Source organism: Protomyctophum bolini (assembly GCF_963924005.1).
Source record: "Protomyctophum bolini genome assembly, chromosome: 6".
Lineage (NCBI taxonomy): Eukaryota > Metazoa > Chordata > Actinopteri > Myctophiformes > Myctophidae > Protomyctophum > Protomyctophum bolini.
Genome location: NC_137867.1, coordinates 21678205 through 21694673, shown reverse-complemented (window position 1 = coordinate 21694673; position 16469 = coordinate 21678205). Strand labels below are relative to the sequence as shown.

Here is a 16469-nt window from a genome sequence, read left to right as displayed (position 1 = left end):
CTCCTCTTGTTGTTGGCTTATCTTATGCACTTCCTGTCTCTGCGTTGTCCATTAACAACTCCTCTGAGAGCACCATTAGGCTAGTGGTTGTATCGACTTCAGAGTGAATGGAGCACAGATGTTTATAAGCTGAGAATGGATGTTTCTGAGTTGCATTCAAAATCAAATCCATTAAACTTCTAAAGTTGAATGTGTATATAGATGCCTTGAACAGCAAAATGTGATGACTGATGCATCTACAGATTAACGTTGTCTGGTGTTCTTTTATCACAGAACATTTGATTTTAGACTCAATACCTGGTGGAAAAAGTACTACAAGTAAAAGTCTGCAATTAAAAGTTTACTCAAGTAAACTTTTATAGTTGTTAAATATTAAATAGTTGTGTGTTGTGTGTAGAATGTTTATTTTTAATAGTGTCTTAATAGTATCATGCCCACATTGCATTTCACAAAAGATCATCAGGGTTGAGCGTGCCGACCTTGATTGATGTATACTATTTGTTGTGCTTTACATATGGTTATGTTTCCTGTAGGTAAGTGGTTTTCATCAGATATTAGGCTAGAAATGATCAAGTTTAGGTTTAGCTGTGGGTCTGGTGTGGTTAGAGTTTAGGTCAGAGAGGGTTGTTAGCCAATGAAATTCTGTGACGTCAGTTTCCTGGATTCTGCCATTTTGTTAGAAAGTTGGTACTAGTACATGTTTAGGTGCTGCAATCTTGTTTTACCCCTGATTCCCATTGTAGACCACTTTGTAAGAGCCCAAATCCTGGACACCAAATGACTCTGTCCTACTGAGACACATGAAGATGCACACTGCACAGCATGTCACCATGGCAATCCAGCCAGTAGTTTTTGAAATATGTCTTTTTGGGATGAAAGGGCCCGATGAACTGACTGAACGACCAGTGGCGCCAAACCACTTGTGGGGCTAAACATAGCTCAGAATGACCAAAAATATGCAAAACTGGCCCACACACACCTCCTGAAGGTCATAAGTGTGATCTAGGAAATCAGGACAGAACATGTGAGGAGTTGCAAAGTGATCGTTGAACTATTGTAATGAGGTTGTTTGCCTATGTCCCTCTGTCCCTAATGACTCAATACACTCTCATCACAGTGTATTGAACAACAACACAAGGTCATGAAATAGATTTCTAACTCTATCTGACAAGGTGCCAGTTTGTGGTCTAAACTTGTTTCTTGGTCAATTATTGATAGAAGCATAACTTCTGAATTAGTACCGTTAGTGATGAGACTGATTGTATTTAATGCATGCCCTTCAAAGGAATAGACACACTACCAAGTGAAAGGGGATAAACCACAAGCCTCAACTATGCACATGCAGCACCGCATTTCCCTGGTTTGTTGTAGGATGTCATGTCACAGTAAAATCCTGAGTGTCAATTCAACTCTGAGATTGTACAGATGTAACCATATGGACTCTTGGTGTAGATTCGTACACTCAAGACAAAGACAAGAATTGAGGATTTGACTGTGATGGCTAATCCCAGTTAGACCCTAGGCTGTCATTTCAGAACAGCAGCGGGCTCTTCACTTCATTCAATCTTTAATGATTTCCCTCTGCTCTGTGCTTTAGTCACAACTTAGTCATCACCAAGTTTAATCATTGAGTCCGTTGGTGATCCTTGAATGCACGTCTCTGTGTTTTTGTGTCGCTCTCTGTGGATGTGTGTAAAAACCCTGTTCTCACTTTCTGAAAATGCTTTCTGAAAAAGTTTCTGGTATATTAAATGTTTGCCTCATGTGTGGAAGATCTTTAGCCTGGCTCCAGCCCTGAATCGCTAGCCACGGCCCACGCCCATTAAGAAAAAAATGTTCTGGCGATTCAGGTCTAATATAAAATCAGTGTTTATTTAACTCCAGTGTCCATTCTGTCCATTCTGCACTCTCAGAGTTACAGTGCAGTAAGTATCCATTTAGACCCCCTGTAGGAACTCACCCAACGTTGAGAACCTGTGATGTGTAAGCTGACTCAGTTTTCACCCAACGTTGAGAACCTGTGATGTGTAAGCTGACTCAGTTTGAGAACCTGTGATGTGTAAGCTGACTCAGTTTTCGTCTGGAACAGCCCCCCCCCCCCCCCCCCCCCTCCATCACTCTCCAACAAAAGTGCTTTTCTCATGGATATCCATGGTGACACATGTCTCCAGTTTCAGCTTCAATTGTGTCTCCACATCTTCTTTGCAACATGAGAACCATTAGCATGCGTACACTTGGCCTCCATGGGACAGGTTGTCATGGCAACTACTGGTCGCTGTGGTAAGGTAGATAGTCTCCATAGTAATGCATACGTTGTTTCACAAATCACCATAGCAACCGGAACCAGCTTGTTGTGTGATTGATGAGACCAGAAGGAATGCGATGTAGGCATAGAGCCGAAACACGTCCACTGCCTGTTATACCTGAAATACTGTATATAATACTGTATATAACGTGATATAATGCTGCCATTTTTCTCTTGATTGATGATAGTGACCACTTTAGCTATATAGTTAGATTCTTTCTTCCACAGGAAATGTCCTACAGAGTCGTGTCTGTGTCACTCTGTGATACCATTGAGGTTTTTATGGATTTAGCTGTAACCTGGAGGGATCATTTTACAGAGGAAATATTGAGTATGCCATATTCAATGCAATCATGATGACATAATGCCACCAATCCTGTTACAATTGTTAGGTTATGGCATGTACGGTTTCCTGAAGGCTCATTATACTGATCTTTTATTTATTTATTATTTGACAAAAAAAATGATACCATGTAGTGCATGTAGTACATGAGCAATACACACAGCTCATCATGTGACCTGAAATGCTCCTTCTGAGCTCAGGAAAACAGTACATAGGCCTACTGTATCTTACGTTATTGCCATGAAAGCCAAAAGGCTCCTCAGAGAATCTGTAACACTGTCAGACCACAAATCTTGTATCTCCAAAACGTCAACATTAATGTCTGAAAGAAAACCATCCAGTGATTTACCCAAGACCATTAATTATATACACTTTCATTGTATTTTCAAAATGATGAATGAAAGTATTAAAAAAAACATAAAATATCACTTCTCTTCTCTTCTCTTCTCTTCTCTTCTCTTCTCTTCTCTTCTCTTCTCTTCTCTTCCTGTGTGCTTGCGTGCGTGCATGCGGGCGTGTGTGTTTGTAGGTATCTCTTGTACCTCCAGTTGAAGAGAGACATCTACCATGGTCGTCTCCTCTGTCCTTTTGCTGAAGCTGCCTACCTGGGAGCCTGCATCGTACAGGGTAAGTCCTGTTGACTACCTGGGAGCCTGCATCGTACAGGGTAAGTCCTGTTGACTACCTGGGAGCCTGCATCGTACAGGGTAAGTTCTGTTGACTACCTGGGAGCCTGCATCGTACAGGGTAAGTCCTGTTGACTGTTGACTACCTGGGAGCCTGCACCGTACAGGGTAAGTCCTGTTGACTACCTGGGAGCCTGCATCGTACAGGGTAAGTCCAGTTGACTGTTGACTACCTGGGAGCCTGCACCGTACAGGGTAAGTCCTGTTGACTACCTGGGAGCCTGCACCGTACAGGGTAAGTCCTGTTGACTACCTGGGAGCCTGCACAGTACAGGGTAAGTCCTGTTGACTGTTGACTACCTGGGAGCCTGCACCGTACAGGGTAAGTCCTGTTGACTACCTGGGAGCCTGCATCGTACAGGGTAAGTCCTGTTGACTGTTGACTACCTGGGAGCCTGCATCGTACAGGGTAAGTCCTGTTGACTGTTGACTACCTGGGAGCCTGCACTGTACAGGGTAAGTTCTGTTGACTGTTGATGAGAATTATATTTGATATACACAGTAAAATGAAATCCTTGAATGAAAGTTACATTTGTACGCTCTCTGAATTACAAATGGATACATTTACACAGCATATTACTGAGTATATTTCTAGCCCTGTACACAAACAATCAATGGAATTGTGTTATTGACAGTGACAGTTAATGGTGGACAGTTTATTATGTTACAAGTTAACCTCAATTGATAATCACTACTGTAAATCAATTTAATTTAGGGATGTCTTGTGTGTATTTACTGTATTGACACAAAGACAACTTCAAGTGTGATTGTTTTGTCAAGTACACCTATTAATCCTCTCTGTACGTCCAAGCACATTCTTCTGGATTATATAATGATCTTTTATATGAATGGTCATCTCAAAGATAATCTGCACCAAACCAGGGAATCATTCCGTTTTGCTTCAGTACACATTGGCCTTTGGAAAACCATTATGTTATGCCATAGGCTGATGATTTGTATCACTCCTCCACAGATACAGTAGGTACTTGTCTTCCATTCTGGCTAGTCTTACTGTGCTCAATAATTGAGTGTATATTTTCCTAAAAATCTGATGTGTTTAATGGAGAGAGACAAACGGAGAATGTAATGTAGAAGTCAGTTTACACAATGTACTCATCAGATTGGGCAGTTATCCATGACCCATCCTGATTCATTTATGCTAGTAACAATGACATTGAAATATGCTAATCTTCGCTTTTTAGTTGCGCAGTTTCAACATTGAGGCCCAATTTAACTGTTCCGGCGAGCCGCCCCGCGTCTGAAACAGTCGAGAAATGACAGAGTTACCGTGTGGGGGTCCCCGACTCCCCGGGGGGTTCCCGGAACATCCAGACCCCCAGGAACATGCCCAGGGGGGCGGTTCCGGCGAGCCGCACCGCGTCCGAACCGGTTGAGAAATGACTAGTTACTGTGTGTAGCCCTCTACTCTACTGTACTGTACTGTCACACCCAAAATCATCATATATACAGTGTGTGTGTGTGCGTGTGCGTTAGGCTGGAAAATGCATTGACACTTACCCTTTGTTTACATCTAGCATGCATCATTGTCGTATGCTAGATCGAAAGGTGTGAGTCAGGCCTTAACCTGGCATGTATCACACCCCAGGATTACCATGACACATCCTCTACTCTTTATGTGCTATTCAGATGATCCCTGGGTAATGTTTGGGATCAGGTCCACTCAGACACCTGCAGAGAAATTCAGCTTGTCTCCAGGCCGTATGTCTCAGTCTCCAGAGGAACACTCTGCCCCACTCAAGCAGTACCAGAGAAATGTGACTGGCCAGCTTGTAGATCAGCAATTTTCGTATAATTTGGCGTACAACAAAGTGGGCTTATGTGGGTAAGATAATGTCCCTGACACTCCACAATATTATTTATTTTTACAACACGAAACTTGCTGACATCATTCACTGCTCACAGAGCAGCAGACGATGATAAACGATGACGATGATAAAACCCAACGTTGCCTTTATCTTCATTCACCAGTTATTAAACTTTGTTGTCATGCGCTGTGAGACAAAACACAATCCTCTGATGGGCTAAACACTCACTACTTGTTTTAATTTGGAATTAGCTGGACTGTATCTCATAAACTAAGCCTGCCGCTTGATAGAGGAATTAGTGTCTTAGTGTAATGCACCCAGCACTTAGCCCCCTTCTATGATTGGTTCATGTCCTCAGAGAGTAGAGTGTGATTGGCTCAGTTATCTCACCACTGTGTGCCACACAGCGTTTTGGGACCTGCTTTGCAGTACAAGGGCAGGTCCCTATTCCTCTTAGTAGGGTGTTGATTAACATGCTGCAGGATAGGTTGAAGATTATTGTTTAATTAAACTCCAGATCATTTTCATTTAACCTTCAGTGAGACTGGTAATTAACATACTGGAAGCACACGTGACAGGCTGTTCCTGAAATGACATGAAGTGTTGACACTTGCTCATTAACAAAAGAGAAATTGTTAGGATTAAATGTTTAGTTTTGCTTAGATTATCTTTGAATCACAATTCACAACAAACAATGTTGAGATCCATCTATCAGTCAAAATTCCATTCTCATTTAATTGGCATTATCGATTATAGCAGACAACCAAACCAAGTTCCCAGATTGGTAATTGTACGTACAGACAGACAGACAGACACTACTTAGGTCATTTCCTTCTTTGACCCTTTGTGTCTCTCTCCAGCTGAACTAGGGGACTATGACCCAGAGGAGCACCCGTCAGATTACATCAGAGACTTCAAACTGTTCCCCAAACAGTCCCTCAAACTGGAGAGGAAGATTATAGAGATACACAAGACCGAGCTCAGGTACACATGAACAGTGTGGTCGTTGGTTGTCATACAGTAGCTATCTCATAGGCCTCTGATGTGATTGGCATACAGTAGCTATCTCATAGGCCTCTGATGTGGCATGTCTTATTTTCCCATGCGGCGCGTTCTCCACCACTGGGGGGGATGTTAATCGGTTGATTTCTTTATGTTGATGACGGCTCGGATGTTTCCAAGCATGATTTCCACAGTGTAGGAAGCAAAAATAGAGAAATATGGAAACACAGCAATATGGTTTCCCATGCAGGAGACCCAGGTTCAAATCCAAGTGGTTGCACATTTACACTCATTCTTGAAAATGACATCAGCGCTGGCTCCGTCCACGTTTTCCTTTTTAATGTCTATGGTGATAGATTACTTATTGCCTCTGTATAATCTCTCTGCTCTGTTGTATTATCGCTCACCTCATCTGTATGCAAACCGTGCACCATGCATGACCAACATAATTATAGAGCATCAAAGGCAAATCCATTATTAGATGGATGCTAATGAGTAGCATGTGCCCTCTGTCTGTCGCAGTGGGCCTTGCTGACAAGATTTACTGGGTGTGTACTGTGTACTGTACTGTGTAGGAGTGAGAGGTGGGTCTTATACAAGAGGGGAAAACGTGTGTCTGTATGGGTGCCGTGGAAGGGTGCATACAATACATGCGTGTGAGAATTATTATGTGTGTTGCTGTCAGGAAAACTCATATCTCCAAAACTGGAAATGTGAAAAATAACCTGTGTTACAATCGATATAGTCAGAAATCCAGACATGACCACTTACATGTACAAAAAAGAGCAAAAATAGTTGTGACTCTGAACTTGTCATTTTTGCAACTTTTGTGTGACACTGTGTAATATGACGAAGAAGAGCATTAAATCATGAAAAAGACTAAATGTTGAAATATACAGTAGAATTGCAAGGTTTCTGCCCGACAGAGACAATAATATGTAAGTGTGTGTGTGTGTGTGTGTGTGTGTGTGTGTGTGTGTGTGTGTGTGTGTGCGTGCGTGTGTGTGTGTGTGTGTGTGTGTGTGTGTGTTTAGTGGTGGCGGTGAGTGTCAGTGAGTAGACACAATGCATCACTCACATCCTTGACCTCACAGCACTTAGACTGATGAACACGCATAGTTCCAACATGGCCAGCAGACAATATTATGTTAACCGACTCAAATGTAATCATGAAAATGAGTCACAGAATCATGATTATTTTTATCGCCAGCTATCTTTGAATATACAAAGATTGTGTCAACAGTTCACGCTGGAAAATCCTGTGTTTACGGGTCCAGTAACACTAACACTCCGGGTCCAGTAACACTCAGGATTTGGCTGTCAATCTTAAGAATAGTTGACCTATATAAAGAAATGTTTTTATAGTGTAAACTAATGCTGACACCATGGTCAGCTCTTACAGGCATTGACAGCACAACCAACAAAATAGTGTGATATACAGTAGTGAGATAATGGTGTTCCCTTTACATGCCTTCTAAAAGATGTATGCAGTAATATTATTTATTAATGAGCAGGTTGTCTATGTTTTCAGATTATTATTAATATTTCATTAAACATCTCCTCCCCTGTGACACTATAGGGGTCAGTGTGCTTCGATGGCTGAATTGAACATGCTCCAAAGGGCCCACGCCCTAGAGACGTATGGAGTCGACCCCCACCCCTGCAAGGTAACTTCTTACACTATCATGACATTAGATTGGAAATTGTTTAATTGTTTTAAATAAATAAAGTGTCAAGAAGAATAGAGCCATACAATGTGTGAGACTGTTTCACTCCCTAAGACAATTCTACTGACACTCTAACAAATTGCGCACCATTTTGCACATTGCCCATGGGTTTGCCTACACCATCCAGCCATTATGGTAGGTTTCACTTAGTCTTGTTGTAATAATTTATCAAAGGGTATCCTGTTGACCCAGAGTCCCATAAAACCACCTATTTGGCTGCCAACTGCTTGTTATGAATTATGAGTTCACAACCAGCTCTTAATCTTTGTTACTTGTCATATAATGCATAACGCTTTCATCTTTCCAGTTACATCTTCATGTGGTACTGTCAAATAAAATTTCAGTACCATATCTATTTTTGCTTTAAACTTTATACTAAGTCCTACAATGGTGCCACACGCACCAAAAATGTATATATTAATTATAAAGTATATCTTCTTTAAAACCTTGGGGGAAAAAAAGTTTTCTTTGTGACACCAATTCATTGGAACTTAGTTCCATTGCTCTATTTAAGTTAATTACTACAGAGTACAGACACTCTCTCTCTGTCAGTGTCAAATATGTCCCTCTAGTGAAGTCCACACACTCCCAGCCTCCGTTTAATTGTGATCAAGAAACAGGCCTGTGGTCTGTGGATTTTGCATGCTAAGCAGGACTACATATATATAGGACCAGCCATGAGCACATAAGATGTTGAACATTACAGCAGTGACATCATTGGCAGCACAATGAATTTCTAACAATGTAATGCCACCGTGAGACATCCAGTTATCTGTTTATTGATTTGACGTCGTAGCCTATATCGTCATGTCATTCACTTGTCCTTTCATTACCTTGTCGTCACAATTCACATCAGAATGCCAATTGCTCTTAAATGTCAGGGTCAGGGATCAATATTCACTCTGATTTGAGATTTTTATCATGGCTCAGGAGAAACTCAGTCATTGACTCAACACTCACAACAGAGCCATCTTACAACAGAGTCCATGTTACATTTATCTGGTTCACTTAGACAATAGACTGTAATGTGTCTTGTTGTTAATTTCACACAATGCACCATTCTTCTGGTAAATTATTAAATGTTTACTGTTTACTACTTTGCACCTTTTGCTCTTGGAAATGCTTTTTTAAATGATAATTCTGACTGGATGTCAGATGCAATATCAGTATCACATGGATTAGCTCCTCTCCCTTCTCTGATGTTCCTTATCTTATTTCTGTGAATGGGAGCAGCTCGCCCTGTTCCACTCTTATCAGACAGACTTGTTATTTTGGAGTGGCTGAAAATGGTTCTTAGACCCCTCTGTTGTACATACTGTACAGAGCTACATTACAGTAGCTCCATTATAGTGTCAGATGTGGAAATGTAAGACAAAAAAACAAAAGGAAGGAGAAGGAGAGAGTAAATTGTATAGAGATGTGTAGATTTAGCCTGGCTAATAAGCCAGACTAATATCACACAACACTGTCGCTGGAGGCAGTTTTTTTTTTGCCAACGGCTAATTCAGTCTGGTTTATTAGCCAGGCTAGTGTAGATTAGCACAATGGCACAGTATATCAGACTGAAAGGATTGTTCATAATACATTCTACTCTTATGTGGCAGCTATGACCTAGTCCTAGTGCATGCTACCAGCTGCATTTTATAATTGCACTATTACATCAAACAGTGTGCCTATTGTTTAGGCTTTGTACTCTGTGCTTGACACCAAATATTGTGCATGTTGAGCTTGACTTGATAAGAAGCCGGATTTTTTGCTTTTTGTACTTCGGCCACCTGTCTGTTTTAATACCATGCTCTGGCACTCACTTTGTGTGTGTGTGTGTGTGTGTGTGTGTGTGTGTGTGTGTGTGTGTGTGTGTGTGTGTGTGTGTGTGTGTGTGTGTGTGTGTGTGTGTGTGTGTGTGTGTGTGTGTGTGTGTGTGTGTGTGTGTGTGTGCGTGTGTGCGTGCGCGTGCGCGTGCGCGTGCATGTATTTTGCAGGATTTTACAGGCTCCACAGCATTTCTAGGATTCACAGCCACAGGCTTTGTGGTCTTCCAGGGCAACAAGCGGATTCACCTACTCAAATGGTACTCACTTTTCTGTCTGTCTGTCTGCTCTCAGTTAAGTCGTGGTCACATGATATAGTGACATTAAAAAAAAGTTTTAGGTTTTCTGAGCTCTTGCAATTGCATCCAAAAAACAGAACTTTTAACATTGAGTAGATTTTCTGTGGTCTGGGGTTTTCTGGCTCAAACAAGTGCTCTGATTTTCCTGTAGAGTGTGATGTGAGATTTGCCAGCAGATGTCACTGTTTTTGATTGATTTTTATTGCAGCTCAAAAGGCTTCACAGACAGAGAGAAAATCCCAGACCACAGAAAATCCCCGGAATGTTCAAAGTTCAGGTTGTTAGGGTGTAACTGAGGTCATAAAACCTAAAACTAAAAATAAATGAAAATTAATATCATGAAACCTTTAAAACAAAAATGACACGTTCCCTTTCCTTTCCTTTCACAGGGCTGATGTCAGCAAGCTGAAGTTTGAGGGGAAAACCTTCTATGTCATCGGAATCCAAAAGGAGGTGAGTGCAGCATCCTCCTCTGAGTACGTACATTAAATGCATCTCTCACGGCTTCCTCTTCTGAGGATGATGAGTCATTCACTCTGCCGCGCGGTGTGGCCGGCGCCATCATGGTGATGGATAGTGCGTCGTTTTTTAGAACCCAGATCCATTGCCATGCTGTTAGATAACACTATCTTCTAGAGTGTATGTTGTTGGGTACCCATGGGAGAGGAGATCTGGATACTGGTGCTCTATTGTGGTCTCGCTAAGTTCTGTTTTTCTAGCTGTGTTGTTGTCTCAGTAACCTACTGGTCTACATCTGTCTCAAACTCACTCCTTTTTGTTCTTTCTTTCTTTCTTTCTTTCTGTTTTTGTCTGTCTGTTTGTTTGTTTGTGTTTCTTTTCTTTCTTTCAGTTCCTCTGTCAATCTCTAGTTCCAAGTGGTACTGTACGTACTGTGTAGTTTAGAACTGCGACGTTTTATACTGTATGCAACTCTAATAGCCTAAAAACATGTAAGGGTAAAAACTAAATATATATATATCATAAGTACATCATTCTGTTTGTCTATGTAATCCTGTCTTCTTGCAACACACATACTGTACTGTATGTGTGTGTGTAACAGCGTGTCACTGTTTCAGATCTCCTTAACAGGCAGGATACATTGTAACAAAATGGTGGGTGTTCTACGCCTAACCTCATCATTAACTTGTACTGTATGTGTATACTGACTCTGTTCCAAATACAAGACTTCCTCTAAAAATACCCACTCAATGGAACTGTTTATTCTACGTACGACTGGCTCCGCCTTAAATGGCAGTACTGACTTGATGGGTGATGCAGTGTGTCGTCTTGCATTTGAGATGCAGATTTCCATTGTTGTACTAACGTTCAATACAGAGCTACAGTAGATGTTCCATTGTTGTACTAACGTTCAATACAGAGCTACAGTAGATGTTCCATTGTTGTACTAACGTTCAATACAGAGCTACAGTAGATGCTGAGCAGCAACTTTAAAGTAAGACTCAAGCATGAAGCACTCTATAGAGATATTCTAAAAATAGTAATTAGAGTCCTTTGATCGTACCAATGCCATCATAGAGTAATTTCAATATGTTCCCCCTTCACTACAAACAGTGTGATATCTGCATCTTTACGACCATGCCTCTACAGTAGATGTCCAAAGTCATGGAATTCATATTGTTCCAAAAGTGCTCTAATGTCAGATATACAGTATCTGGTACATCCTGTTGGTTGTGAGCTCTGTGTTTACTGTAGATCTAAGATTCCTTCGATTGCTGCTCTGCTACAATTTCCCCAAATTCTGCTTCTCACATTCCACTTTGACCTAACCAAGCTTTGTGTCACATTCTTCAGTCGTCTGCTTTTATATTTAAATTCATATGGACATATTCACAACAGGCCACTCCTGTATTAAATTTGACTATGCTTTGTTATATAAGCTGAGTTATTTCTCAAAACGAATCAATCAATCAATGTCACGTGCTCTTCATTGCAGAAGCATCATCTCTGCTTAGTCTGTCTTTCTGCCCGTCTGTTTGTTTGTCTGTCTGTCTGTCTGTCTGTCTGTCTGGCAACTCATGTATGGCTGAAGATGCAGTTTTATCTTTGTTTTTGTCTCTTCTCTCTGTGTATATACATATTCATCACTGGTGAGTAAACACACTCTCACACACAAACACATTTAAAAGAACATTGCATTTGAGTCACACTCCAATCCTCAAGTAGACACCTCCTCTCAAAGCTTCCTTGAATGAATACACGGTAGTTCCTACCTTACCTGCCCCATCCTCTCAACAGTTGGCCTCTCCTTGTGTTGTTTTCTCCTTTTGGTCACTGTTTGAATCCTCTGTGTTGCGCGGTACACACCGTCTGCACACTCCAAGTTAAATGAATGCAGAGCATTTTAGTTTGTGTGATCCAATTTTATTTCATATATTTGACGTCAATCTCCTTTCAGCTTCTCTTTAGTTTCATACTTTAATTCAATTTGATGTCGCAGTCTGTCCTGATCGCCCTTTACATGTCGACTGCTATTTCTATTTGTTGCAGTTTTGTATTATTTATTTTAATTGGTGATATCATTCAGTGGTCAAGAATGAATCATATTATTCAGTTTGAGCAATTCTGTAATTACTTCAACTATGAAATTATGTGTACATGACATACATATCCCCTCGTCATCATGATTGTGTGTTTATGATCATCTCGGAGAAACATAGATTATGCAATGAAATCATGCACAATCTACTGTATCACTGCTCATGCAATATTTTAGCAATTGTAAGTTCATCACATAATATATCATAAAATATTATTTATTGACAAAACCGTTTAGCTGTACACTGAAATGATTGTGTGTGTGTGTGTGTGTGTGTGTGTGTGTGTGTGTGTGTGTGTGCGCGCGCGCGCGTGTTCGTGCCTGCCTGTGCGTGTGCACGTTTACGTTTGTGAAGGTATATGTCTTTCAGTGATCTATTCTGAGCTCCATCATGAACTGAATCATGCATTGATGTTTTAATCTGTTCTTCTGATTAGCTTCTAACACTTTGTGGCAGGTCACTGCATGACATCTGTCATTGCCCTCACTCCTTAATGTACGCCAGCTCATCTGTCAATGCCCTCACTCCTTACTGTACACCAGCTCATCTGTCTCACTTTGAATTGATAAGATAATGTAATGTAAGCTAAGATAAGATAAGATAAGATAACAGAAGATGGTCTTCATTAAATTGGTCGACACCGCAGCAGCAGTGCAAGTGCAACAAAGTAATACAATCAAAATATAGAATAATGTAATACTACAGTAATAAAGATGGAACGTCTTTCAGCATCTGAAGGCCTCATGATGCCAAATATGATTATTATCATCCCCAAAACTGCTTATAGCCAGATGGTAAATGCTTATCCATTACTGTCCTCAATGTCATACTGTTGCTCCCATCTGTGCTGGGACCATTTTCTGCCCACAATGGTAATGATGTGGATCATCATTGTGGGTTTCCATAAAGGCCATAAAGGTAGAACAGTGTCTTCGCTTGCATATTTTGTAATTATTGAGAATCTACGTGTCGTTCAAAGTGGGACGAGAAAGCATGGTATGGTACGTAGGTGTTTGTACACCCTGGGCTGGTAGCAGAATATATCTACAGTATAACCACACATGTGTGTTCCAGTCACAATGTAGCCAGCTGCAATAATAATTCAGTGGATTACTTTATGCTGTCCCATAACAATGAGGGGGTTGAGTAACAAAGCTGAGGCACTACTCAAAGGTCATTCTGTGTGTGTGTGTGTGTGTGTGTGTGTGTGTGTGTGTGTGTGTGTGTGTGTGCGCGCGCGATGAGGTTGGCTAAAAATATAGTAGATATCGTTTAAAGCTCTATTGGGTTCCGCCCAAATGTATGTCAGTCAGGATGCAAAGTGGGACATGGGCCACAAGGATTATGTTTCTGTGCCTGTTACAGTAACTCACTCCCATCGTGCCATGTTATTGATCTACACACTGCCTCATCACTTCCTCCCTATATCTTTCTTTCCCTCTCCCTCCCTCCCTCACTCTCTCTCCTTACCTCCCACCCCGTCTCTCTTTCTCTCTCCCTCACTCCCTTCTCTCTTCCTCTCTCTCCCAGTTTCAGCATTGATCCGGCTTCTTATAATTGCCAGACACAATGGGCTGATATGTGGACATTTACTGGAATATATCCTTGCTCTTAGCCCATAAAGAGACAGCCTCTCTACGAGCCACAGGCCTTTGTTTTTACTGCTGATGACTGCATGTGGCTAACTGGGTAGATCTGTCTTCTGAACGTGTTGGTACAATGGTGCTTTGGGTCTGTGGGTCAGCGTTATGCACAACTCCCTCTGTGTTCAGCACTGTTCAGCACTTTGTCTCTTCCTGTGTCTTTATTCACTTGTCTTGCAATCTCATTTCTCCCCACTTCTACCGCTATCTCTATTCTCTCTCTCTCTCTCTCTCTCTCTCTCTCTCTCTCTCTCTCTCTCTCTCTCTCTCTCTCTCTCTCTCTCTCTCTCTCTCTCTCTCCATCTCTCTCTCTCTCTAACCCACTGTGCAGAAGAAGCTGGTGTTGACGTTTCACACCTCAACTCCTGCAGCATGTAAACACTTATGGAAGTGTGGGGTGGAGAACCAAGCATTTTACAAGTGAGTTTGACGTACACACACACACACACACACACACACACACACACACACACACACACACACACACACACACACACACACACACACACACACACTATAAAATATGCGTAATTTTCACACTCAGAGTTAAAATAACACACACACACACACACACACACACACACACACACACACACACACGCAGAGGGATGCAGGCTATAGGGGTTATGAGCTGGACTCACAATAGTGGACTCATTTACATTTTACAAATTACATTCATTACAAATGGATGAAACACAATTCCAGGTCATATTTCAATTCCTGCTTAAAGCCGTTTCAGACAGGGAATGACTGGAGCGCCTTGTAATTCATTTTTAATGAGAGGTGTGCGTTTATTGTAGACGAGCTGAGAAGTTGAGGGGCGTTGACGCAAGCCCATGAAATGCTCGCCTGTGGGTGACTAGACCTGCCTGTGGGTGACTATAGACCTGCCTGTGGGTGACTAGACCTGCCTGTGGGTGACTAGACCTGCCTGTGGGTGACTAGACCTGTGGGTGACTAGACCTGCCTGTGGGTGACTAGACCTGTGGGTGACTAGACCTGCCTGTGGGTGACTAGACCTGTGGGTGACTAGACCTGCCTGTGGGTGACTAGACCTGGATTTTGGTGAGATGTTTTTAATGGCAAGGCAAGGCAATTTTATTTATATAGCACCTTTCATACACAAGGCAATTCAAAGTGCTTTACAGAATAAAAACAAATACAGAGTGCAACAGTGCACTTTAAAATGAATACAGATTATAATAGATACAATTAAAATAAGATATAGGAGCATATATACAAATACTCCCACCTTTATTAGAAACACAGCTAATTTAAAATCCAGGCAAGACCTAGCTGTTATTAGTAGACATCACTGGGATATGCAATGTTAAATAAATATGTTTTTAAATTGGACTTAAAAACTGCTATGTTTGGGGATTTCCTAATGAAACCTGGAATGTTATTCCAGGTTTGTGGTGCATAATGGTGAAATGCTGCTTCACCATGTTTTGTTCCAGCTATCGGGTGAACTATCAGTAGGCCAGCCTCAGATGACCTAATGCTACGCGTCCCTCATGAGCAGATCACTGATCCAGAGAACGCCTGCGTCAGTCACTCCCCGTCTTAAACGACCTTTATATATTTCCTGTATTATCAAGAGACCTTTTTGTGTGTGTGTGTGTGTGTGTGTGTGTGTGTGTGTGTGTGTGTGTGTGTGTGTGTGTGTGTGTGTGTGTGTGTGTGTGTGTGTGTGTGTGTGTGTGTGTGTGTGTGTGTGTGTGTGTGTGTGTGTGTGTGTGTGTGTGTGTGTGTGTGTGTGTGTGTGTGTGTGTGTGTGTGTGTGTGTGTGTGTGTGTTCCCCATGCTTTTCTTGGCTGTGTCCAAACTCAATTCAATCTAATTTGATTAAGGAGCTTGGATGTTTCACTCTCGGGCCTCTCACACAGACGCACGCACACACACACACACACACACACACACACACACACACACACACACACACACACACACACACACCGTGGACAGTGGAGTGTATGCGCCCTGGTATCATAACATCAGTGCTGAGTGTCCTGGTTTGGTGTGATAGATGATCTGTACAGTATAGTATTACAAAGTGCTACGTGGAACACTCTGCTTAGCAAGACCCTCCAATCTAGTGTGTCCAGTATGTCGCTGACACCAGAGCCATCTAATTAGTTATGAGGGGGCAGCAACTCTACATCTGACCTGTTCTCACATTCCATATGTTGATCCCTCCCCACCCATCCTTCCTGTTCTGACATTCCATATGTTGATCTGACCTTATCAAACCCTGTACACTCAAGAC

General features: G+C 41.7%; 1 protein-coding gene across 1 annotated transcript in view; it reads left to right on the top strand.

The window, feature by feature from the left end:
- The window catches only part of frmd3 (FERM domain containing 3), a 61389-nt gene that overhangs the window by 28198 nt on the left and 16722 nt on the right, over positions 1-16469 (top strand). Inside the window, exons 6-11 of the mRNA XM_080765941.1 lie at positions 3178-3275; positions 6021-6144; positions 7742-7829; positions 9872-9960; positions 10389-10452; positions 14532-14620. Coding sequence (XP_080622067.1) covers positions 3178-3275; positions 6021-6144; positions 7742-7829; positions 9872-9960; positions 10389-10452; positions 14532-14620 — 552 coding nt within the window. The remainder of the gene's footprint in view (positions 1-3177; positions 3276-6020; positions 6145-7741; positions 7830-9871; positions 9961-10388; positions 10453-14531; positions 14621-16469) is intronic.